The sequence below is a fragment of the Pistacia vera genome, unplaced genomic scaffold, assembly GCF_008641045.1.
Source record: "Pistacia vera cultivar Batoury unplaced genomic scaffold, PisVer_v2 Contig570, whole genome shotgun sequence".
Classification (NCBI taxonomy): domain Eukaryota; kingdom Viridiplantae; phylum Streptophyta; class Magnoliopsida; order Sapindales; family Anacardiaceae; genus Pistacia; species Pistacia vera.
Window position 1 is genome coordinate 451,434 of NW_022196413.1, and position 26,237 is coordinate 477,670.

Consider the following 26,237-nt stretch of genomic DNA (forward strand, 5'->3'; position numbering starts at 1 on the left):
TTTACCTTTTGTACAATGCATAAATGAACTCATAAAGATTCTGCAAACTGGGGGGCCTCCAAATCAAGCTCTTGCCTCATTATACAACTCATCAACCAATCACTGCTGAAAGTCCATATTCCTTTCTTCACAGCAGTTAATGCTTCTTCCATGTCTTCCTCACACGCAATATATATCATTTTCGACATTTCATTTGCAATGTCCAGTCGTGCAATAACCTGAATATATGATGTCATTGTCAGATTTATTATGTTGAAGACACTAATTAGGACAAAAAAAAACCTCTCCAAATGTACATTTTATGTAAACACCAATGTTATAAGCCATTTAACTTATATTATATCATTGTTTTTAACCTCAGTTGCGACTACCATCAGAGCTCTATATTAAGTTATACCTCTCACTTCCTAAGGCTTTCAAGTTAGGCCACAATCCCCATTAACCAGAAATAAATGGAAAGCAGCAAAAATAAAGCAATGGAATGATGAAAACAAAAATTCAAAATTTCTACGAAAAAAGGTTCTACATTGGTACATAAAAATTCTACAACTAAATCCACCCTATTGCGAAGAAGATAACAATATGATAGACAAAATGTACAGAAATAAAGAATGAGCCTTCTATTCAGAAAGCTTGAAACAACTATCAAAGCACTAAAGCTAGCTAATTGTACCATAAACCCAACTAAAGCATGATTTTCCGTAAAATGAAAAAATAAAAATCAATTTACTCAATGAAGTGGAAGATATTTAGACTTTGAGAAGGAAAGCACAAGAGAGAAGCCAATTCGACTAAGTTAAATATGTGATGGAGAAAATTTTACTTGCGATCATAATAGGCCGCATCTCATACCCAAACACGGTCCACATAACAATCAACATACATTCTAGTACATGCACGAATATATTCATTTATCATCGAGGATCAAAATCAACCTCTATTTTTAAACCTGCGATACAATTTCTTTGATAGTTAAAAATGAACCTTTAATAATTAAGATCCAACCAGACAAGCAAAATTTGTAGCCATATTGAAAATAGGATATGCCATATTGAAAAACCATACACCATATTAATTCCAAACATTCTAATTACCATGCATAATGTATTTAGCTGTATGTATCATGCATATCAAGCATGTACAAACAGCTTGCCGACATTCCATAAAATCTTTTCTTGGACATTGATAGCAGTTAGTTAGCTAAGTTCGCATTAAAACATTATTAATTGATTATTCTATCAAAAATAATAATAATAATAATAAAAAAAGACAACACATGAATGGCAATTAAAAAAATTAAAAATATGGTTGAATTTTAGTGATTAGTAAATCGAAGCAAAAAGAGATTGAGCACCTATAAGCAAATTGGTCTAAGGCATGAGTTAAAGATGAGAAAGGCAAATTAAAAAAATTCCTATTGCCAAGGGCATATTCATTTATTTCTCATTTTCTTCTTTTTCTCCTTTTAAAATGCAAATATTGTTTAGATATATTCTCATTTTCTGATTTCAGAAAAAGCAAATTATGTTTTCCCCTTAAAATCTAAAAAGTAATAAAAAAAAAGGAAAACAGATCTTTGTACTGTTCTATTTGAAGACTTATTTATCAAAACCAGAAAGAATTTTTGAATTGTTTATTTTTTATAAAGTAATTAATTTGATTTCTAAAACTATGAAGAATTTTAATAAAAAATTCAGATAATATATATTAAAACATATTGTTTATTTCTAGAAAATGTTATTCTACAAGTTTTTGTATTTTATTTATCAGAATGTTATTTTCCAGAAATGATAACCTCTAAAAAAAACAAAATTGATTGCATTCAGTTTGTCAAAGTAGAAAATGAAAATGGAACCGAAGGATGGCCCACAGAAACTTGGAAGCACTAATTTTGCCTTTTTTTAGAATTTTTTTTACTTATCACTAACCATCTTCTACAAATGAAATATGGTCTAATCATCAAACTGAGCATATGAAACTACTGATTGGAAATTAAAAGAAGAAAAAAAAAAAAAAACAATTTGTGCATAAAAAGAACTAGTAGACTTTCCTCACAAACATACAGCCTATAGAGATCCTTCAAACTTACTTTCCACCAGCCGACTTGACGATGGCAGATAGGTTTTGACAGGGGGTTGAACATAGCAGCCATGCTTATGTTGTATCCTTTAAATAAACCTCCTGGCTTGCTTTAGCTCTAAGAACTGCAGTTTTCAACTCAGCTTGACTTCAACACATAATCTTCATCATAATATATAGGGTAATTCATCTGCACAGGAAGATAGCAGGAAGTCAAATAAACTTGAAAGTGCTTTGATAAACAGGAGAACGAGCAAAATATTATCATGAATAACCCACAATCTTCCTTCTCTAAAGCTTTGTTTAACCAACTGGGTGAGACTATCCATGCTCTGCATTAGGGGCCATCACTCACCATTACAAATTATGGCATGTGTATGTTAAAATAAAGATTCATGCAGCAAAATATCGAACAAGCGGCCTGAAATAACTAGAACTCGAGAAGAAAAAACTACATGTCTTCAAGGAAACGAGCAAAATAGACATAATGCAAAGTGGAAACTGCAATAACAAATCAGACACCACCACCACCAAAAAAAAATAAATAAATAAAAGATGGAGTGAGGGGTGGTTTATATCTAGCCTCTGTGATAGTTTACATTATGCAGGTCTCATGGGAAGTAGACAAGTCTTTCCACTTTGTTTCATCCTCTGAAACTGAGTTTGCATCCAACAAGATGCTTGGCATTCTAGAAATTATAGCTGTCATGATTAAATCACTCAAATTGGTGGGGGCTTATTTTGTTACACTTCCATAAAGTAACACCATAGATCAATATTCAGCTTTTGAAGTATTCTGATGGAATATTAATCCAAACGGAACTACAACAAGGCCATATAGAAAATGAATAACATTGAATGAAATGAGAAAAAAATTTGTAAAAGAAAAAACCTTCATTCTACCCTCAGACACTACAAGGTCCTTTAAGACTATAAACTATACATCCAAACAAAAAAATCAAATAATACTCAGGAAAATACAATGTATCTTAATAGAAACAGAAACTCAAAGGAGACAAAAATAAAAACCATTAGTGATAAAGAGTTAATGAAAATGAAATTTTCTATACATTTTTGACAATTTTCCGAAACACAAAATTCAGTAATTTCTAAAGTAAGAAAATTATCAAAAAAAAGACATAATCAAAACAGAAATTGATGAATATATGGATATAACCATGTAAAATATGCATGTTAGATTGAGCAATTCAGCAAAGTATAATAAATATGAGGACCAAATAAGACTAACCCTGAACAGAGAGCAGTGCAGAAATCAGGGTCTTTCTCACTTTTCCTGTGACAACATGGGAGCTTATACTTCCATCATAGGTAACAACCGCCCAAGTTTTCAATTACCTACATCAAATAATTAATGCTCAAAAAATACATTCAAATAGAAACCTCCGAAGAAAAGAAAACATTATTTAAAAGTACTGACACCAAGCGGTATATCAAAAAATTTGGTGGGGAATAGGTGGGGATCTAACCAAATAAGACAACTGTTCAAAATTACCATATATATAAAGAATATTTAATACATAGCATCAATAACATAAGAATCACTGAAATCATCACACGAGAACGTATCCTGGAGTTCGCTTTGAACTCATGTAGAGGGTCAGCTAAACCTCTACTTTAATATCGAAACACTAAAAGGGTTACTGTTTAATTTTATTGAACAGATTTTTCCTGTTGGATATGAGTTTTTACAAGATTCTTTCTTCTAATCACATATTGCATTTAACATTATCTATTAGCATAGTGAGATGTAGTATTGCTGCCTTTTACAGATTTTGTTGATGTTCAATCACAATAACAAGTATATTGTAGTTGCAGTTGTGCCAGTATTTTGAAAATTTCCCTCAAAACAGGAAGATTAAGATATACACCGATGGTAGATTATTTTCATTTGAAGCGGACTGATATTAATAATAAGATGTGAAAGGTTCTCCGTGTCCAGATGGGGAAAATTGGAAATCTCCTGTTGCATACCTTGTTTTAGAAAAAAAAAAAAAAAGAATTAAAAGTGGACACAGTTAAACTTGGTAGATAGTTTAGGATATTTCTTTAGATAGCCAATGGAACATGCTCTTTAAGGACTTGTCCACAAAGTTCCTTTTAGGTCTCATCAATAATGTAAACTCAACATTGAGGATTTTGATTAGTTTGATAACAAATTTCATGTATAACTAAATTTCCTTACGCAGTTCTCTGGCGAATCAAAAGAAAAAATGCTAATCCTCTATAACTTGCTGTACAAAATAAAGTGTATCATTTTAGAAACCTAACTCTGAGAGCATCAACACAGGAACTATTTCCAATAAAGTCAAGATAGGTAAGGAGATGGTCAACTTCTAATTGTTCTACATTCTAAACATTTATACATGGATCAGAATCTTAACAACATACCCACTTCAATTACTGCAATAGAAATAGCAATTATCAATGCCTTTGTGCCAGAAATATTAAATAAAGGAGACATACCTTTGTGAGCTGCATTTCTTAGAACATTCAGCAATATTCATCAAAATGATTCTAAAGCATTTCCATTGGACAGAAGTTCTTGCTAATGAGACTGCTGAAGTAGTAAAAACTGCTTCATCTTTGCACTTTTTAGCAACTACTAGTCAAAGGTAGCAGGAGTAACTTCCACCAAAGATTACTTCCTGAAATCACCAAGTCATCACCTTCTGAAACTAAACCGAGGTAGAATCTAACTGACAATCAACATGATGACTTCCTTTAACTTTTTTGGACTTCAGTGAAGGCAATGAGGCTTCCCAAATCCTCCTCTTTGCACATTGTGCAGAGCAAGTACAGTGTATAGCATCAGTATCAGCCAATCTTGGCTGCAGTAATGGCATGTTGCTGCGCGTGCCTTCTCTAAATTAGTTCGGTCCCCAAAACTATGCATTAAGTCCCAACCCTGAGAAAAACCTGTTAAAAACAAAGGGAAAAAAAAAGGTCAGCACCAATATAAAAACTATGAAATTTTGTTAGGAAGACAAACTGAAGAGGTGACACTTAGATATCATTGAAAATCATTTCTAAATTTTTGTAACAGTTGAAGTAGGTCTACACTAAATAGTGAAACTGATTCAGAGAGCCTCTGAAGGTTTCAAGATCTACCCAATGTGATTTCACTCTAGTCATGAATCTTTTTTCCATAGTCACTTAATAGAAGGGAATGCATATTTTCAAAACTATATGAACTCTGTTGTGTGTGTGTGTGTAATTCACTTACCAGCCAACCTGGTTTCTTCTCTTGGAAACCCATCTTTTACCAACTGCTCAGGTTGACAACTTTTTGCAGTGGAAGAGATTTGATTCTGTGACATTGGTAACTTGTTACACTCTCCATCGAGTTCAGGCTCTACAGATTCATTAACAGATAACACTGAAGATTCCCCCAAGGGTTAATGGAAAACAGAAATTTAGAGAATCTGGAAGTTAGCTGAAGGGTTCTTGTCAAGATGAGAGATCATGAGGGTTGAACCACCAGGAAAGCATAATGCTTTACGATGTCAGCCTTAATGGGCAACCTGCGAGTTCTACCTTGTGGTCTACCTTGCTATGATTGAAAACCCTGCACTTTTTCAATTACTACCAAACTCAAACAAAATATTATATAACTAGCCCTGCAAATATGCCAACCAGTTCTTGTTTAAATAAGAAGCAAAACAGCTAGCTACTGTCAGAAAATTTATATTATAGAAAATGAGGTTTTTACAAAAATGTTAATTTGGCAAAAAAATAAAGAGAAGGAATGAGAAGAAAGGTTCTTCTCTAATAACAATTGGTCCCTTTCCATAGATATAATTCCAAGTCAAGAATTACCTGTTTAAGCCAAAAACCTTCAGACCCTATCCCCAACAAATTACTGTGCATATACCAACACCCTGAAGTCTCTCTCAATTCCATGTACAAGAAGTGACCAAATCCCTGAAGGTATTAAAACAAGGAATCGCTTGAGGGAAAATTTTCTAGATGAGTCTCACATGAAAACTAATAGGAGGAGAAAAAGATATTAAGAAGTACTATAATAGCTTTTCACATGCCTTATTATTTGCAAAGAAATTTTGCACACAAGGAGAGGAAAATAAGATCCAAAACTTAACATAATGAAAGTACTATTAATTAAAATAAGATGTCGATGAGCTATCAGATTCGGGAACATTCACAGTCAAAGAAATTTGTAAATGACTTCAATTGTGTACACCAAATTTTCTTTGCAGTTTTTATTGGTCGTCCATATTTGCAATCATTATAGATTATTTGATCCCCTGTCTTCTGTGATCAGAAACCAAACCACAAGTATCAAATCTAGATAAAAGATTAAACTATCACAATCAGAGGGAGAAATTGGTTATGGCTGTCATTACAACACAAGTAATTTCGACCAATTATAAGCACTAACCGAATGCCTTTTGGGCCAATGTAAGCAACATAACTATAGAATGAAAACATAAACACAAACCACCTCATGTGGTAGATTGAGCTAACAGCAGCAAGTGGGACCTCAGCATACTGTGTGTCAGCAGGAACAATTTGATAGGTAATTGCAGCTACAACCTACATAAATAAAATAAGGAGAAACAATTCAAGTAACCAGGGAAAGTGAAAACTCATAACGCCAATCAATATTCTAAATTGTGCAGAGATAAATAAGGTGCTTAGACACAAGAAACATTCACATCAATCATGGAAAATTAAAAAAGCACTTATTAGGGATCCTTTGCAGTAACTATATTATGGAGAACTTTTAAAGTATGCCCTAAAGCCATATGCTAAGAAACTTAAAATTAGTAAGTTGGCATGTGAACAACTATCACCTACATATATAATTTATGTTCATAATACTTTGACTCTTTCAAATAGTAAATAATACCAAGTTACCATTTTAGTTTTGAATGCACGTGTTAACATAACCCCTTAAGAGACTGCACCTTCATCAGGTACATGAAGCTTACCCAACAATAGATATATGATGAGTCCAACACCTTTAGTAGAGAAAAAAACATAAATAACTAATAAAGTCCATGGTTAAGATACTCTTGTTTGTTAAGTGCAAGTTAATAAGAACTGTCCTTGTGGGTATTGTTAAGATTAGGTTGATGTTTTTCTGTGGTTTGGACAAAGGGGTGCTATCCAGTCTTGTTTTCTCTTCTATTACATGATTCTGGTGGACTCCATACGTTACTTTCCTCCTCTTTAAAAGTAAATTTTTGTTCTCATCCCCAAAAATGAAAATAGATAAAAATAGTAAAAGTTTCTACATACCAGACCATACAACAAAAGAGCAAAACAAGCCTACCTCTTCATAACCTTCTGTGGATTTGGATTTCAAAAGCAGCGTACAATATTTCCTGCAGGATTAATTTTACATATAAAAACTTCTGACCTAGCAACTAATTATGCCAATCAGCAAGAAATTATGACAGAAGACATATCTATATTTGTATAAATAGAATATATCAATCTATATTGTAGAATTGTAGGCTGCCTATTTTAGTGACCCCATTTACTCAAACTTGTGATGGGAACAGAATGGATCACAATTATGAGTATTAATTTTTTTAATACAACTGCAACAAGCATAAGAGAAAATGAAAGCATTTTGTACCCGTTCAGTACACATTTTCAAGGAACATCGATTGCTTTCCAGTATTAGCAGCATAATTCATTGGGGGGAGCTCTCTTGTGTAATATTAAGTACTTCCTGAAAAACCACCATGACTACTTAGAAGGAATGTAGCTTCTAATAGGACAAGTGAATAGTGATATACCAGTCAATGTACCAGAAAAATATCATAATTAGGCTTAATATATCAAATTCAAAAGATAAACAAAGCGTAAGTCTCTCATAAAACTATTTCACGACATCTAAAAGAACAAATAATTATACTAATAAAGCTGCCGAAATTTTCACTCATGAAGTCTCAACTCTAAACCTATGAACAAGAAGCCTTGTACGCTACATATAGAAGACAGATGCACCTGAAGGTAGGATTTCTCACGTCATCGGCATTCTTGGATTAATTAGCACAATCATATAATCCTTCCCTACAACCAAAAGAATCAATAACTAACAAGAAATCATCAAATTAAATCAGTTAAAACCACCATAACTCTCAAAATAAAAAGAAAAAAAAAAACCTAGTATTGCAGCTGCACAATGAATTTAAAAAGGAAATTAATGAAAAATAAGCTTACCTTTTTCCTCAGGTTTTGCGTTATAATATCACCACTTGACTTCGAATTTACTCTTCTCTCACTGTCAAAAACAGTTAACATTTATGACAGTATTAGAATAGTTAACACTAAGAATATTTAATAATTATAAACAAAAAGAGAACTATACTGATAACTCAAACTAACTAGATCATATTGCATATTTATCTAAGAAACAAGTAAGAATAAGAAATAAATAAACAAGTACCTGAGATATTGATTTTTGCAGTCTTGGAGAGGGAGATTGGAGGGTGTTTCGGTGGTCAGATTGCAAGCGAAGTTATTTGCATTTATCAAAACCTCACAGTTGCCTGTCAAAAAATAAGAAATAACAATAGCAATGAAGAATAAATGAAATTGATTTCTAGGGTTCCTGGAGTCGTTACCGATGGGTTGGGAGGAGATTGAGGCTTCTTCTTTGGCCATGGTTTATGTCTTGGGTTTCGAATGGGAAATGTAATCTTAAATAGGCGGGAAAAGGGTATTCTAGTAGATTTGCTTATATGTGGTAGCCTTTTAGTCATTTCAATCTTTAATTTCTGCGTAATGAAAAATTCTCAAGTTTAGGAAATATCAAAACTTCCCTTAAGGTTTCTGAAATAATAAAATTCGTCTATCATGAAGTTTCAAATGTTAAAATAAATGGTCTAAAGGTGTATATATATGTTGGCCACCTTTTGCCCTTGGTATTAGGGGGGAGTAGTTTATACCCTCATTTTTTAGAAAAACGAAACCGAAACCCGAACCTACAGGTTGTTTGGAAAAAGAACGGAACCTGAAATACAGGTTCCAATTCCTACTCGGACCCTATAAAAAATCAATAACCCCTTATTAGTTTAAAAAATACAACACAACTTAAAATTTTACAAATACACCTTTGACAAACTAAGAAAATCTTAAAATATAATTATATATTTTACAAAGTATAGTTATGGAATAATTTTGGGAATTAAATTTAGTAATTTTATAATCCAAAAATACAAATATTATATAATATTATAATTACTAGAGTGAAAATAAAGTTTAATTAACATTAATTGTGAATTGTGACACAATAATAAAATTAAATATTAATTAATATGATTTATGAATCTTTCTTAAATAATTAGTATGACTTTAACTTTAAATTTTTAATGATCTAATATAATGTGACTCATGAGGCATGAGTTGTATACTTAATGTACTAATAATTTAATTAAGTAATGTAATAATTTAGTAAATTATTAATGTTTATAATGTAATGTTATAATTAATTAAGTATCATACTAAATCTATAATGTATGCTAAATTAATTAAATTTCTAATTATTTAATTAAGTAATGTACAATATAGTAAATTACTAATGTTTATCAGTAGGTATTAGCTAAATCATTTAACTATAATATAATGTTATAATTAATTAAATTTCTAATCATTTAATTAGGTAATGTATTGATATAATAAATTACTAATGTTTATAATATAATGTTATAATTAATTAAATTTTTTATCATTTAATTAAGTTATATACTAATATAGTAAATTACTTATGTTTATAATGTAATGTTATAATTAATTAACAATTAGGTAATCATTTAACTAGTAATGTACTAATGTTTATTAATTTATCATATATAATTATTAATTACTAATTTACTATAAATATACTTAGAACTTGATAGTTGAAATAAATAACTAAATATTATTCAATCGAATATATTATTTTATTAAAAATAATTCTTTTAATAACATTAAAACACTTTTAATTGGATTCTAATTCCAATTATAATTTATATACTTAATTAATCAAAACTTTAATATTATAATATATTAAAGTCTTTTATATGTAAAAATTTTAATATATTCATTTGATTAGGTTATTATAATATATTAAAGTTTTTTATATGGTGAAGTTTATATGTATAATTAATTGTATATATATTTGATTGGTTATTGTCATTGTTACATTATAATTTTTTATATAACATTTCATCTCATTTAGCCATTTATAATTTTTTTATATGTAAAATTACGAAAGACCGTCAATTCTTTATTGATATTTTTTAAATCCAAGTTCCAATACAAGTTCCTACTTGGGTACCCAAACTCAATTCAAAGACACGTTCCATTCAAGGTAACTAGGCGAGTACCCACCAGTTGGGTACTTGTTTCGGGTTCCCATCACAGGTTCTGGTTCCTACACATATAGGATCCAGAACCGAACTCGCACAGTAACGATTCCAGAAAATTAGAACCAAAATCTTCCCGCAGAGTGTCGATTTTGGATAGGTTATGGTTCCAGTTCTACCCACCTGTAGCGTGTATTATCATGAATGTGGTTGGCATCCGTTATTCTTGTATGCTTTTGAGATGCTATATTCAATGGGTTGGTATGCTATTCTTCTAACAAACAATAATATCATTTGAGAAATGATAGTCTTACAAAGAGTTATACAAAGAAACCCTACAAACTGACGTGGCATTTGCCACGTTACTTGCCACATCAATTAATGATTTTTTTTTCTCCTCCATCGTTTTCATTTTCTGTTTCTTCTTGTCCATCGCTCATTTTTTTGCTTCTTATGTTTTTTCTTCTCCATCGCTTTGTGTTTGATGAAATAGCCCCTTTTTTCCTTTTTTTCGGTCGTTCTGAAATCTTTATTAATTGATGAGATTTCATTACAAAATCCATTAAAACGGCGACAAACCAAACCCTGACCTTAACCACCGAAACCATAGAGTCTGGCACGCCAAATCTTCATTGGCTTGACGCCAACACGCCTCGTCACTCACTGAATCGCCGGCTTCGTGATCTCTTGAATGTTATATCTAAGAACACTTTTGGTGACGTTTTACTTCTGACTACAGTGATCAAGCCTTAACTACTTGGCTGTAAAGTCTTCATTAGTCTCAACTACTCAAACCAAAAAGGATGCTTTCCAGGTGAAATCTGGAATTTGGGCAAATTCACAAAGTCATGGAATAATTTATCTTAATATAGCTGCTTGTAAGTATATTTTGCAACCACCTAAATTTTTTTATGCTTGCAATGTTCATCTTCACATCTATTAAATAATATTTTCATGTATATATTACGTTGTAGGTTGCTCGATATTGTAATCTTACCTTCATGGATTTATAGTTAGACAAACTTCTTCCTGTATACATTTAATAGTTTGAGTATGGTAGTGGATCCAAGTTGTGTATAATTTACATATGATGCTTGAAGTCTCAGATTTGGAGTTGAACCATGGAATTTGCACTAATCATTTTCATGTTCAGATATGGAGGGGGGCCTTGGTACATGATACATTTTGTCTGGCTTCATGATCTCCTGAATACATCAATTGTTCGTAAAGTAAAAGAGAAGAAATTGCGAAAGCAAGAAAATGATAAAAAAGGTTAAAGGTAAAAATTTAGTAATTATCAATTTTGTTAATATTTTCTTATATTTATTGATAAATAACACAAAATTTGTTATATAATTGTAGGATACCGAAGCATGTGGGATTTCGGTGGTTTGTTTAGGAGCTAATTAGTTGAGGTATTGGAACGGTTGAAAAGCGATAATAAATTTTTAAATCTAATTTAATACAATGCTTTGTTAAGTATGTGAAGGTGTGGTGGCAGTTAGTTTGAAATCTTTGAGCAGTGCTTTAGGGGTGTAGACCATTCCCTGGTAAAGCTGATAGGCGTTTTTGCTATAATTGCTTCTGCGAGGTTGATGCTTGAATTGCAGATTGATGTTTCTTTATGTGGAGACCTGGTGAAGAGAAATGGAAAACCAGAAGAATGTATTCAATACTGTTTATGCTTGAATTGATTCTATCATTATTTTCTTGTGTGTGATAAGATCTGTCTAAGTTTCTTCAAATAATGCTTGCTAAACTAGAACTGCTATGCTGCTGAGTTGAATACAATAATTGCCTGAAGCTGTAGCTTGGGAGCGTTGGACTTAGGTTAATGATTGTAGACAACATTTCATTAGCTTACAATAAGTGAACTTTCTTGCAAACCAAATAATATACAATCCTTTTTGTTGTCGATAAGACTTAATTCTTCAACTCTGCAAATACATTGTGTTCACCAGGATGCTGGGTATTCTATCATATTTGTGTACACATAATCTATCATATAGTAAACCTATGTATTAAGGGTGAGTTAAATGTTTTATTCTATTATTATTGCTTTGAATCTTTCATAATTTATTCCGACGTAAAAAGTGACACAGTTAAACTTTGGTAGATAGTTTAGGATATCTTTTAGAATAGCCAATGGAACATGTCTCTTTAGACTTGCCCACAAGTTCCTTTTAAGGGTCTCATCAATAATGTAAACTCAACATTGAGGATTTTGATTAGTTTGATAACAAATCTTCATGTTAACTAAATTTCTCTTACGCAGTTCTCTGGCAGAATCAAAAGAAAAAATGCTAATCCTCTATAACATTTGCATGTACAAAATAAAGTAGTATCTTTAGAAACCTAACTCTAGAGGCATCAACATCAGGAACTATTTCCAATAAAGTCAAGATAGGTAAGGAGATGGTCAACTCTAATTGTTCTACATTTCTAAACATTTATACATGGATCAGAATCTTAACAACATACCCACTTCAATTACTGCAATAGAATAGCAAATTATCAATGCCTTTGTGCCAGAAAATATTAAATAAAGGAGACATACCTTTGTGAGCTGCATTTTCTTAGAACATTCAGCATATTCATCAACATGATCTAAAGCATTCTCCATTGGACAGAAGTTCTTTGCTAATGAGACCTGCTGAAGTAGTAAAACTGCTTCATCTTTTGCACTACTTTTTATGCAACTACTAGTCAAAGGATAGCTAGGAGTAACTTCCACCAAAATTTACTTCCTGAAATCACCAAGGCTTCATCACCTTCTGAAACTAAACCAGAGGTAGAATCTAACTGACAATCAACATGATGACTTCCTTTAACTTTTTTGGACTTCAGTGAAGGCAATGAGGCTTCCCAAATCCTCCTCTTTGCACATTGTCAGAGCAAGTACAGTGATAGCATCAGTATCAGCCCCAATCTTGGCTGCAGTAATGGCCAGTTGCTGCGCTGTGCCTTCTCTAAATTAGTTCGTCGTCCCAAAACTATGCATTAAGTCCCAACCCGAGAAAAACCTGTTAAAAACAAGGGAAAAAAAAAAAGTCAGCACCTAATATAAAACCTATGAAATTTTGTTAGGAAGACAAACTGAAAGAGTGACACTTAGATATCATTAGAAATCAATTTCTAAATTTTTGTAACAGTTGAAGTAGGTCTACACTAAATATGAAAACTGATTCAGAGAGCATCTTGAAGGTTTCAAGATCTACCCAGTGATTTCACCTCTAGTCATGAATCTTTTTTCCATAGTCACTTAATAGAAGGGAATGCATATTTTCAAAACTATATGAACTCTGTGTGTGTGTGTGTGTGTAATTTCACTTACCAGCCAACCTGGTTTTCTTCTCTTGGAAACCCTCTTTTACCAACTGCTCAGTTGACAACTTTTTGCAGTGGAAGAGATTTGATTCTGTGACATTGGTAACTTGTTACACTCTCCATCGAGTTCAGGCTCTACAGATTCATTAACAGATAACACTGAAGACTTCCCCCAAGGCTTTAATGGAAAACAGAAATTTAGAGAATCTGGAAGTTAGTTGAAGGTTTCTTGTCAAGATGAGAGATCATGAGGGTTAACCCAGGAAAGCATAATGCTTTACGAATGTCAGCCTTAATGGGCAACCTGCGAGTTCTACCTTTTGTGTCTACCTCTGCTATTGATTGAAAACCCTGCACTTTTTCAATTACTACCAAACTCAAACATAATATTATATAACTACTCCTGCAAATATGCCAACCAGTTCTTGTTTAAATAAGAAGCAAAACAGCTAGCTACTGTCAGAAAATTTTATTATAGAAAATGAGGTCTTATACAAAAATGTTAATTTGGCAAAATAAATAAAGAGAAGGAATGAGAAGAAAGGTTACTTCTCTAATAACAATTGGTCCCTTTCCATAGATATAATTCCAAGTCAAGAATTACCTGTTTAAGCCAAAACCTCAGATTCCCTATCCCCCAACAAATTACTGTGCATATACCAACACCCTGAAGTCTCTTCCTCAATTCCATGTACAAGAAGTGACCAAATCCCTGAAGGTATTAAAACAAGGATATCGCTTGAGGGAAAATTTTCTAGATGAGTCTCACATGAAAACTAATAGGAGGAGAAAAAGATTATTAAGATACTAATAATAGCTTTTCACATGCCTTATTATTTTGCAAAGAAATTTTGCACACAAAGGAGAGGAAAATAAGATCCAAAACTTAACATAATGAAAGTACTATTAATTATAATAAGATGTCGATGAGCTATCAATTCGGGAACATTCACAGCAAAGAAATTTGTAAATGACTTCAATTGTGTACACCAAATTTTCTTTGCAGTTTTTATTGGTCGTCCATATTTTGCAATCATTATAGATTATTTTGATCCCCTGTCTTCATTGTGATCAGAAACCAACCAAACAGTTCAACTCCTAGATAAAAGCATTAAACTATCACAATCAGAGGAAGAAATTGGTTATGGCTGTACATTACAACACAAGTAATTTCAGACCATTTACAAGCACAACCGAATGCCTTTTGGGCCAATGTAAGCAACATAACAGTATAATGAAAACATAACACAAACCCCTCATGTTGGTAGATTGAGCTAACACAGCAAGTGGGACCTCAGCACTGTGTGTCAGCAGGAACAATTTGATAGGTAATTGCAGCTACAACCTACATAAATAAAATAAGGAGAAACAATTACCAAGTAACCAGGGAAGTGAAACCTAATAACGCCAATCATATTCTAAATTGTGCAGAGATAATAAGGTGCTTAGAACACAAAACATTCACATCAATCTGAAAAATTAAAAAAGCACTTATCTAGGGATCCTTTGCAGTAACTATATTATTTGGAGAACTTTTAAAGTATGCCCTAAAGCCATGCTAAGAAACTTAAAATTAGTAAGTTGGCATGTAACAACTATCACCTACATATATAATTTATGTTCATAATACTTTGACTCTTTCAAATAGTAATATACCAAGTTACCATTTTGTTTTGAACTGCACGTGTTAACATAACCCTCTTAAGAGACTGCACCTTCATCAGGTACATGAAGCTTACCCAACAATAGATATATATGATGAGTCCAACACCTTTAGTAGAGAAAACTAAAATACTAATAAAGTTCCATGGTTAAGATACTCTTGTTTGTTAAGTGCAAGTTAATAAGAACTGTCCTTGTGGTATTTGTTAAGATAGGTTGATGTTTTTTCTGTGGTTTGGACAAAGGGGTGCTATCCATTCTTTTTCTCTTCTATTACATGATTCTGGTGGACTCCAATTACCGTTACTTTTCCTCCTCTTAAAAGTAAATTTTTGTTTCTCATCCCCAAAAAATGAAAATAGAATAAAGTAAAAGTTTCTACATACAGACCATACACAAAAGAGCAAAACAAGCCTACCTCTTCATACCTTCTGTGGATTGGATTTCAAAAGCAGCGTACAATATTTCCTGCAGGATTAATTTTAACATTATAAAAACTTCTTGACCTAGCAACTAATTATGCCAATCAGCAAGAAATTATTGACAGAAGACATATCTATATGTTATGTATAATAGAATATATCAATCTATATTGTAGAATTGTAGGCTGCCTATTTTAGTGACCCCATTTACTCATTACTTGTGATGGGAACAAATGGATCACAATTATGAGTATTAATTTTTTTAAACCTCACACAGCAACAAGCATAAGAGAAAATGAAAGCATTTTGTACCCGTTCAGTACACATTTTTCAAGGAACATCGATTGCTTTCCAGTATTAGCAGCATAATTCATTGTGGGGAGCTCTCTTGTGTTATATTAAGTACTTCCTGAAAAACCACTATGACTACTTAGAAGGAATGTAGCTTCTAATAGGACAGTGATAGTGTGATATACCAGTCAATGTACCAGAAAATATCATAATTAGGCTTAATATATCAAATTCAAAAGATAAACAAAGCGTAAGTCTCTCATAAAACTATTTCACGACCATCTAAAGAACAAATAATTATACTAATAAGCTGCCGAAATTTTCACTACATGAAGTCTCAACTCTAACCTATGAACAAGAAGCCCTTGTACGCTACATATACGAAGACAGATGCACCTGAAGGTAGGATTTCTCACTGTCATCGGCATTCTTGGGATATTAGCACATCATATAATCCTTCCCTACACAAGCAAAAGAATCAATACTAACAAAAATCATCAAATTAAATCAGTTAAAACCACCATAACTCAAAATTAAAAAGGAAAAAACCTAGTATTGCAGCTGCAACAATGAAATTTAAAAAGGAAATTAATGAAAATATAAGCTTACCTTTTTCCTCAGGTTTTGCGTTATAAATATCACCACTTGACTTCGAATTTACCTCTTCTCTCACTGTCAAAAACAGTTAACATTTATGACAGTATTAGAATTAGTTACAACTAAGAATATTTAATAATTTATAAACAAAATAGAGAACTATGTACTGATAACCAACCTAACTAGATCATATTGCATATTTATTATCTAAGAAACAATGTAAGAATAAAATAAATTAAACAAGTACCTGAGATATTGATTTTTGCAGTCTTGGAGAGGGAGATTTGGAGGGTGTTTCGGTGGTCAGATCTGCAAGCGAAGTTATTTGCATTTATCAAAACCTCACAGTTGCCTGTCAAAAAAATAAGAAATTAACAATAGCAATGAAGAATAAATGAAATTGATTTCTAGGGTTCCTGGAGTCGTTACCGATTGGGATTGGGAGAGGAGATGAGGCTTCTTCTTTGGCGCCATGGTTTATGTTCTTGGGTTTCGAATGGGAAATGTAATCTTAAATAGGCGGGAACAAGGGTATTCTAGTAGATTTGCTTATATTGGTAGCATTTTAGTCATTTCAATCTTTACTAATTTCTTGCGTTAAGAAAATTCTCAATTTAGGTAATATCAAAACTTCCCTTAAGGTTTCTGAAATAATAAAATTCGTCTATCATGAAGTTTCAAATGTTAAAATAAATGGTCTAAGGTATATTATAATGTTGGCCACCTTTTGCCCTTGGTATTGGGGTGAGTAGTTTAAGTACCCTACATTTTTAGAAAAAACGAAACCGAAACCAGAACCTACAGGTTGTTGGAAAAACTGAACTGAAATACAGGTTCCAATTCCTTACTCGGACCCATAAAAAATCAATAACCCCTTATTAGTTTAAAAAATACAAACACAACATTAAAATTTTACAAATACACCTTTGACAAACTAAGAAAATCTTAAAATTATAAATATATATATTTTACAAAGTATAGTTATGGAATTAATTTGGGAATTAATTTTAGTAAATTTTATAATCCAAAAATACAAATATTAATAATATTATAATTACTAGAGTGAAATAAAGTTTAATTAACATTAATTGTGAATTTGTGACACAATAATAAAATTAAATATTATATAATATGATTTATGAATCTTTCTTTAAATAATTATATGACTTAACTTTAAATTTTTTAATGATTTCTTAATATAATGTGACTCATAGGCATGAGTTGTCATACATAATGTACTAATAATTTAATTAGTAATGTAATAATTTAGTAAATATTATGTTTATAATGTAATGTTATAATTAATTAAGTAATCATACTATAAATCATAATGTATGCTATAATTAATTAATTTCTAATTATTTAATTAAGTAATGTACTAATATAGTAAATTACTAATGTTTATAATGTAATGTTATGCTAATCATTTAACTATAATATATGTTATAATTATTAAATTTCTAATCATTTAATTAGGTATGTATGATATAATAAATTACTAATGTTTATAATATATGTTATAATTAATTAATTTTTTATCATTTAATTAAGTTATATACTAATTAGTAAATTACTTAGTTTATAATGTAATGTTATAATTAATTAACAATTGGTAATCATTTACTAGTAATGTACTAATGTTTATTAATTTATCATATAAATTATTAATTACTATTTACTTAAATTACTTAGAACTTGATAGTGAAATAATAACTAAATATTCAATCGAATATATTATTTTATTAAAATAAGTCTTGATAATTATATATTAAAACATATTTTGTTATTTCTAGAAAATGTTATTTAACAAGTTTTTGTATTTTATTTATCAGAATGTTATTTTCCAGAAATGATAACCTCTAAAAAAAACAAAATTGATTTGCATTCAGTTTGTCAAAGTAGAAAATGAAAATGGAACCGAAGGATGGCCCCACAGAAACTTGGAAGCACTAATTTTCGCCTTTTTTTAGAATTTTTTTTACTTATCACTAACCATCTTCTACACATTAAATATGGTCTAATCATCAAACTGAGCATATGAAAGCTACTGATTGGAAATTAAAAGAAGAAAAAAAAAAAAAACAATTTGTGCATAAAAAGAACTAGTAGACTTTCCTCACAAACATACAGCCTATAGAGATCCTTCAAACTTACTTTTCCACCAGCAGACTTGACGATGGCAGATAGCGTTTTGACAGGGGGTTGAACATGAGCAGCCATGCTTATGTTGTATCCTTTAAATAAACCTCCTGGCCTTGCTTTAGCTCTAAGAACTGCAGTTTTCAACTCAGCTCTGTACTTCAACACATAATCTTCATCATATAATATATAGGGTAATTCATCTGCACAGGAAGATAGCAGGAAGTCAAATAAACTGTGAAAGTGCTTTGATAAACACGGAGAACGAGCAAAATATTATCATGAACTAACCTACAAATCTTCCTTCTCTAAAGCTTTGTTTTAACCAACTGGGTGAGACTATCCATGCTCTGCATTAGGGGCCATCACCTCACCATTACAAATTATGGCATGTGTATGTTAAAAATAAAGATCTCATGCAAGCAAAATATCGAACAAGACGACTGAAAATAACTAGAACTCGAGAAGAACAAACTACATGTCTTCAAGGAAACGAGCAAAATAGACATATATGCAAAGTGGAAACTGCAATAACAAATCAGACACCACCACCACCCCCCAAAAAAAAAAAAAAAAAAAAAAATAAATAAAAGATGGAGTGAGGGGTGGTTTATATCTAGCCTCTGTGATGCTTTACATTATGCAGGTCTCATGGGAAGTAGACAAGTCTTTCCACTTTGTTTCATCTTTCTGAAACTGAGTTTGTATCTCAACAAGATGCTTGGCATTCTAGAAATTATAGCTGTCATGATAATAAATCACTCAAATCTGGTGGGGGCTTATTTTGTTACACTTCCATAAAGTAACACCATAGATCAAATATTCAGCTTTTGAAGTTTATTCTGATGGAATATTAATCCAAACCGGAACTACAACAAGGACCATATAGAAAATGAATAACATTGAATGAAATGAGAAAAAAATTTGTAAAAGAAAAAACCTTCATTCTACCCTCAGACACTACAAGGTCCTTTAATGACTATAAACTATACCATCCAAACAAAAAAATCAAATAAAATACTCAGGAAAATACAATGTATCTTAATAGAAAAACAGAAACTCAAAGAGGAGACAAAAATAAATAACCATTAAGTGATAAAGAGTTAATGAAAATGAAAATTTTCTTATACATTTTTGACAAATTTTCCTGAAACACAAAATTCAGTAATTTCTAAAGTAAGAAAATTATCAAAAAAAAGATCATAATCAAAACAGAAATTTGATGAATATATGCATATAACCATGTAAAATATGCATGTTAGATTTGAGCAATTCAGCAAAGTATAATAAATATGAGGATCCAAATAAGACTAACCCTGAACAGAGAGCAGTGCAGAAATTCAGGGTCTTTCTCACTTTTCCTGTGACAACATGGGAGCTTATACTTCCATCATAGGTAACAACACCGCCCAAGTTTTCAATTACCTACATCAAAATAATTAATGCTCAAAAAATACATTCAAATAGAAACCTCCGAAGAAAAGAAAACATTATTTAAAAGGTACTGACACCAAGCGGTATATCAAAAAATTTGGTGGGGAATAGGTGGGGATCTAACCAAATAAGACTAACTGTTCAAAATTACCATATATATATAAGAATATTTAATACATAGCATCATAACATAAGAATCACCTGAAATCATCACACGAGAACGTATCCTTGGAGTTCGCTTTGAACTCATGTAGAGTGTCAGCTAAACTTCTCTACTTTAATATCGAAACACTAAAAGGGTTACTGTTTAATTTTATTGAACAGATTTTTCCTGTTGGATATGAGTTTTTACAAGATTCTTTCTTCTAATCACATATTGCATTTCAACATTATCTATTAGCATAGTGAGATGTAGTATTGCATGCCTTTTACAGATTTTGTTGATGTTCAATCACAATAAACAAGTATATTGTAGTTGCAATTCGTGCCAGTATTTTGAAAATTTCCCTCAAAACAGGAAGATTAAGATATACACCGATGGTAGATTTATTTTCATTTGAAGCGGACTGATTATTAATAATAAGATGTGAAAGGTTCTCCGTGTCCAGATGGGGAAAATATTGGAAATTCTCCTAGTTGCATACCTTAGTTTATAGAAAAAAAAAAAAAAAAACTTAAAAAGTGGACACAGTTAAACTTTGGTAGATAGTTTAGGATATTTCTTTTAGAATAGCCAATGGAACATGTCTCTTTAAGGACTTGTCCAACAAAGTTCCTTTTAAGGGTCTCATCAATAATGTAAACTCAACATTGAGGATTTTGATTAGTCTGATAACAAATCTTCATGTATAACTAAATTTCTCTTACGCAGTTCTCTGGCAGAATCAAAAGAAAAAATGCTAATCCTCTATAACATTTGCATGTACAAAATAAAGTAGTATCATTTTAGAAACCTAACTCTGAGAGGCATCAACATCAGGAACTATTTCCAATAAAGTCAAGATAGGTAAGGAGATGGTCAACTTCTAATTGTTCTACATTTCTAAACATTTATACATGGATCAGAATCTTAACAACATACCCAACTTCAATTACTGCAATAGAAATAGCAAATTATCAATGCCTTTGTGCCAGAAAATATTAAATAAAGGAGACATACCTTTGTGAGCTGCATTTTCTTAGAACATTCAGCAATATTCATCAACATGATTCTAAAGCATTCTCCATTGGACAGAAGTTCTTTGCTAATGAGACCTGCTGAAGTAGTAAAAACTGCTTCATCTTTTGCACTACTTTTTATGCAACTACTAGTCAAAGGATAGCTAGGAGTAACTTCCACCAAAGATTTACTTCCTGAAATCACCAAGGCTTCATCACCTTCTGAAACTAAACCAGAGGTAGAATCTAACTGACAATCAACATGATGACTTCCTTTAACTTTTTTGGACTTCAGTGAAGGCAATGAGGCTTCCCAAATCCTCCTCTTTGCACATTGTGCAGAGCAAGTACAGTGTATAGCATCAGTATCAGCCCCAATCTTGGCTGCAGTAATGGCCATGTTGCTGCGCTGTGCCTTCTCTAAATTAGTTCGGTCCCCAAAACTATGCATTAAGTCCCAACCCTGAGAAAAACCTGTTAAAAACAAAGGGAAAAAAAAAAAAAGGTCAGCACCTAATATAAAACCTATGAAATTTTGTTAGGAAGACAAACTGAAAGAGGTGACACTTAGATATCATTAGAAATCAATTTCTAAATTTTTGTAACAGTTGAAGTAGGTCTACACTAAATAGTGAAAACTGATTCAGAGAGCATCTTGAAGGTTTCAAGATCTACCCAATGTGATTTCACCTCTAGTCATGAATCTTTTTTCCATAGTCACTTAATAGAAGGGAATGCATATTTTCAAAACTATATGAACTCTGTGTGTGTGTGTGTGTGTGTGTAATTTCACTTACCAGCCAACCTGGTTTCTTCTCTTGGAAACCCATCTTTTACCAACTGCTCAGGTTGACAACTTTTTGCAGTGGAAGAGATTTGATTCTGTGACATTGGTAACTTGTTACACTCTCCATCGAGTTCAGGCTCTACAGATTCATTAACAGATAACACTGAAGACTTCCCACAAGGCTTTAATGGAAAACAGAAATTTAGAGAATCTGGAAAGTTAGTTGAAGGGTTCTTGTCAAGATGAGAGATCATGAGGGTTGAACCACCAGGAAAGCATAATGCTTTCCGAATGTCAGCCTTAATGGGCAACCTGCGAGTTCTACCTTTTGTGTCTACCTCTGCTATTGATTGAAAACCCTGCACTTTTTCAATTACTACCAAACTCAAACATCAAATATTATATAACTAGCTCCTGCAAATATGCCAACCAGTTCTTGTTTAAATAAGAAGCAAAACAGCTAGCTACTGTCAGAAAATTTATATTATAGAAAATGAGGTCTTTATACAAAAATGTTAATTTGGCAAAATAAATAAAGAGAAGGAATGAGAAGAAAGGTTACTTCTCTAATAACAATTGTGTCCCTTTCCATAGATATAATTCCAAGTCAAGAATTACCTGTTTAAGCCAAAAACCTTCAGATTCCCTATCCCCCCAACAAATTACTGTGCATATACCAACACCCTGAAGTCTCTTGCTCAATTCCATGTACAAGAAGTGACCAAATCCCTGAAGGCATTAAAACAAGGAAATCGCTTGAGGGAAAATTTTCTAGATGAGTCTCACATGAAAACTAATAGGAGGAGAAAAAGATTATTAAGAAGTACTAATAATAGCTTTTCACATGCCTTATTATTTTGCAAAGAAATTTTGCACACAAAGGAGAGGAAAATAAGATCCAAAACTTAACATAATGAAAGTACTATTAATTAAATAATAAGATGTCGATGAGCTATCAGATTCGGGAACATTCACAGTCAAAGAAATTTGTAAATGACTTAAATTGTGTACACCAAATTTTCTTTGCAGTTTTTATTGGTCGTCCATATTTTGCAATCATTATAGATTATTTTGATCCCCTGTCTTCGTTGTGATCAGAAACCAAACCAAACAGTATCAACTCCTAGATAAAAGATTAAACTATCACAATCAGAGGGGAGCAATTGGTTATGGCTGTCCATTACAACAAGAGTAATTTCCGACCAATTATAAAAGCACTAGCCGAATGCCTTTTTGGGCCAATGTAAGCAACATAACGGTATAGAATGAAAACATAAACAACAACCACCTCATGCTGGTAGATTGAGCTAACAGCAGCAAGTGGGACCTCAGCATACTGTGTGTCAGCAGGAACAATTTGATAGGTAATTGCAGCTACAACCTACATAAATAAAATAAAGGAGAAACAATTACCAGGTAACCAGGGAAAAGTGAAAACCTAATAACGCCAATGAATATTCTAAATTGTGCAGAGATAAATAAGGTGCTTAGACACAAGAAACATTCACATCAATCATGAAAAATTAAAAAAGCACTTATCTAGGGATCCTTTGCAGTAACTATATTATTTGGAGAACTTTTAAAGTATGCCCTAAAGCCATATGCTAAGAAACTTAAAATTAGTAAGTTGGCATGTAACAACTATCACCTACATATATAATTTATGTTCATAATACTTTGACTCTTTCAAATAGTAAATAATACCAAGTTACCATTTTAGTTTTGAAATGCACGTGTTAACATAACCCTCTTAAGAGACTGCACCTTCATCAGGTACATGAAGCTTACCCAACAATAGATATATATGATGAGTCCAACACCTTTAGTAGAGAAAAAAACTATAAATAACTAATAAAGTTCCATGGTTAAGATACTCTTGTTTGTTAAGTGCAAGTTAATAAGAACTGTCCTTGTAGGTACTTGTTAAGATTAGGTTGATGTTTTTCTGTGGTTTGGACAAAGGGGTGCTATCCAGTCTTTGTTTTCTCTTCTATTACATGATTCTGGTGGACTCCAATTACCGTTAACATTTTCCTACCTCTTTAAAAGTAAATTTTTGTTTCTCATCCCCAAAAAATGAAAATAGAATAAAATAGTAAAAGTTTCTACATACCAGACTATACAACAAAAGAGCAAAACAAGCCTACCTCTTCATAACCTTCTGTGGATTTGGATTTCAAAAGCAGCGTACAATATTTCCTGCAGGATTAATTTTAACATTATAAAAACTTCTTGACCTAGCAACTAATTATGCCAATCAGCAAGAAATTATTGACAGAAGACATATCTATAATTTATGTATAAATAGAATATATCAATCTATATTGTAGAATTGTAGGCTGCCTATTTTAGTGACCCCATTTACTCATTAACTTGTGATGGGAACAGAATGGATCACAATTATGAGTATTAATTTTTTTAAACCTGCAACAAGCATAAGAGAAAATGAAAGCATTTTGTACCCGTTCAGTACACATTTTTCAAGGAACATCGATTGCTTTCCAGTATTAGCAGCATAATTCATTGTGGGGAGCTCTCTTGTGTATATATTAAGTACTTCCTGAAAAACCACTATGACTACTTAGAAGGAATGTAGCTTCTAATAGGACAAGTGAATAGGTGATATACCAGTCAATGTACCAGAAAATATCATAAACCAAAATATCATAATTGGGCTTAATATATCAAATTCAAAAGATAAACAAAGCGTAAGTCTCTCATAAAACTATTTCACGACCATCTAAAAGAACAAATAATTATACTAATAAAGCTGCCGAAATTTTCACTACATGAAGTCTCAACTCTAAACTTATGAACAAGAAGCCCTTGTACGCTACATATATGAAGACAGATGTACCTGAAGGTAGGATTTCTCACTGTCATCGGCATTCTTAGGATTAATTAGCACAATCATATAATCCTTCCCTACACAACCCAAAAGAATCAATAACTAACAAGAAATCATCAAATTAAATCAGTTAAAACCACCATAACTCTCAAAATTAAAAAAGAAAAATAAAATAAAATAAAATAACCTAGTATTGCAGCTGCAACAATGAAATTTAAAAAGGAAATTAATGAAAAAATAAGCTTACCTTTTTCCTCAGGTTTTGCGTTATAAATATCACCACTTGACTTCGAATTTACCTCTTCTCTCACTGTCAAAAACAGTTAACATTTATGACAGTATTAGAATTAGTTACAACTAAGAATATTTAATAATTTATAAACAAAATAGAGAACTATATACTGATAACTCAACCTAACTAGATCATATTGCATATTTATTATCTAAGAAACAATGTAAGAATAAGAAATAAATTAAACAAGTACCTGAGATATTGATTTTTGCAGTCTTGGAGAGGGAGATTTGGAGGGTGTTTCGGTGGTCAGATCTGCAAGTGAAGTTATTTGCATTTATCAAAACCTCACAGTTGCCTGTCAAAAAAATAAGAAATTAACAATAGCAATGAAGAATAAATGAAATTGATTTCTAGGGTTCCTGGAGTCGTTACCGATTGGGATTGGGAGAGGAGATTGAGGCTTCTTCTTTGGCGCCATGGTTTATGTTCTTGGGTTTCGAATGGGAAATGTAATCTAAAATAGGCGGGAACAAAGGGTATTCTAGTAGATTTGCTTATATGTGGTAGCATTTTAGTCATTTCAATCTTTACTAATTTCTTGCGTTAATGAAAAATTCTCAAGTTTAGGTAAATATCAAAACTTCCCTTAAGGTTTCTGAAATAATAAAATTCGTCTATCATGAAGTTTCAAATGTTAAAATAAATGGTCTAAAGGTATATATATAATCGTTGGCCACCTTTTGCCCTTGGTATTAGGGGTGAGTAGTTTTAAATACCCTGCATTTTTTGGAGAAACGAAAACCGAAACCAGAACCTACAGGTTGTTAGGAAAAGAAATCGGAACTTGAAATGCAGGTTCCAATTCCTTACTCGGGTACCCTATAAAAAATCAATATCCCCTTATTAGTTTAAAAAATGA

At 31.9% G+C, this 26,237-nt stretch overlaps 1 protein-coding gene across 1 annotated transcript; it reads right to left on the minus strand.

Moving 5' to 3' along the window:
* On the minus strand, nt 1-25,782 carry LOC116108910. The gene is made up of 14 exons (XM_031395156.1): nt 25,751-25,782; nt 25,569-25,673; nt 25,331-25,393; nt 25,093-25,160; nt 24,698-24,795; nt 24,383-24,434; nt 23,524-23,616; nt 22,854-22,964; nt 22,246-22,594; nt 21,450-21,922; nt 20,172-20,281; nt 19,148-19,206; nt 18,872-19,059; nt 1-218 (listed from the first exon to the last, which is right to left on the minus strand). Exons 4-14 carry the CDS (start codon nt 25,147-25,149, stop codon nt 30-32), a joined length of 1,779 nt encoding a protein of 592 aa, XP_031251016.1. The 5' UTR covers nt 25,150-25,160; nt 25,331-25,393; nt 25,569-25,673; nt 25,751-25,782; the 3' UTR covers nt 1-29.
* Between the last annotated feature and the right edge of the window lie 455 nt (nt 25,783-26,237).

Coding starts and splice junctions, on each gene's coding strand:
- LOC116108910 (XM_031395156.1), bottom strand. CDS start 25,149: ATGATTGTGCTAATTAATCCTAAGAATGCCGATGACAGTGAGAAATCC. Junction 24,796..25,092: donor GTGAGAAATCCTACCTTCAG/GTACATCTGTCT, acceptor GTGGTTTTTCAG/GAAGTACTTAATATATACAC. Junction 21,923..22,245: donor AGAAGAAACCAGGTTGGCTG/GTAAGTGAAATT, acceptor TGTTTTTAACAG/GTTTTTCTCAGGGTTGGGAC.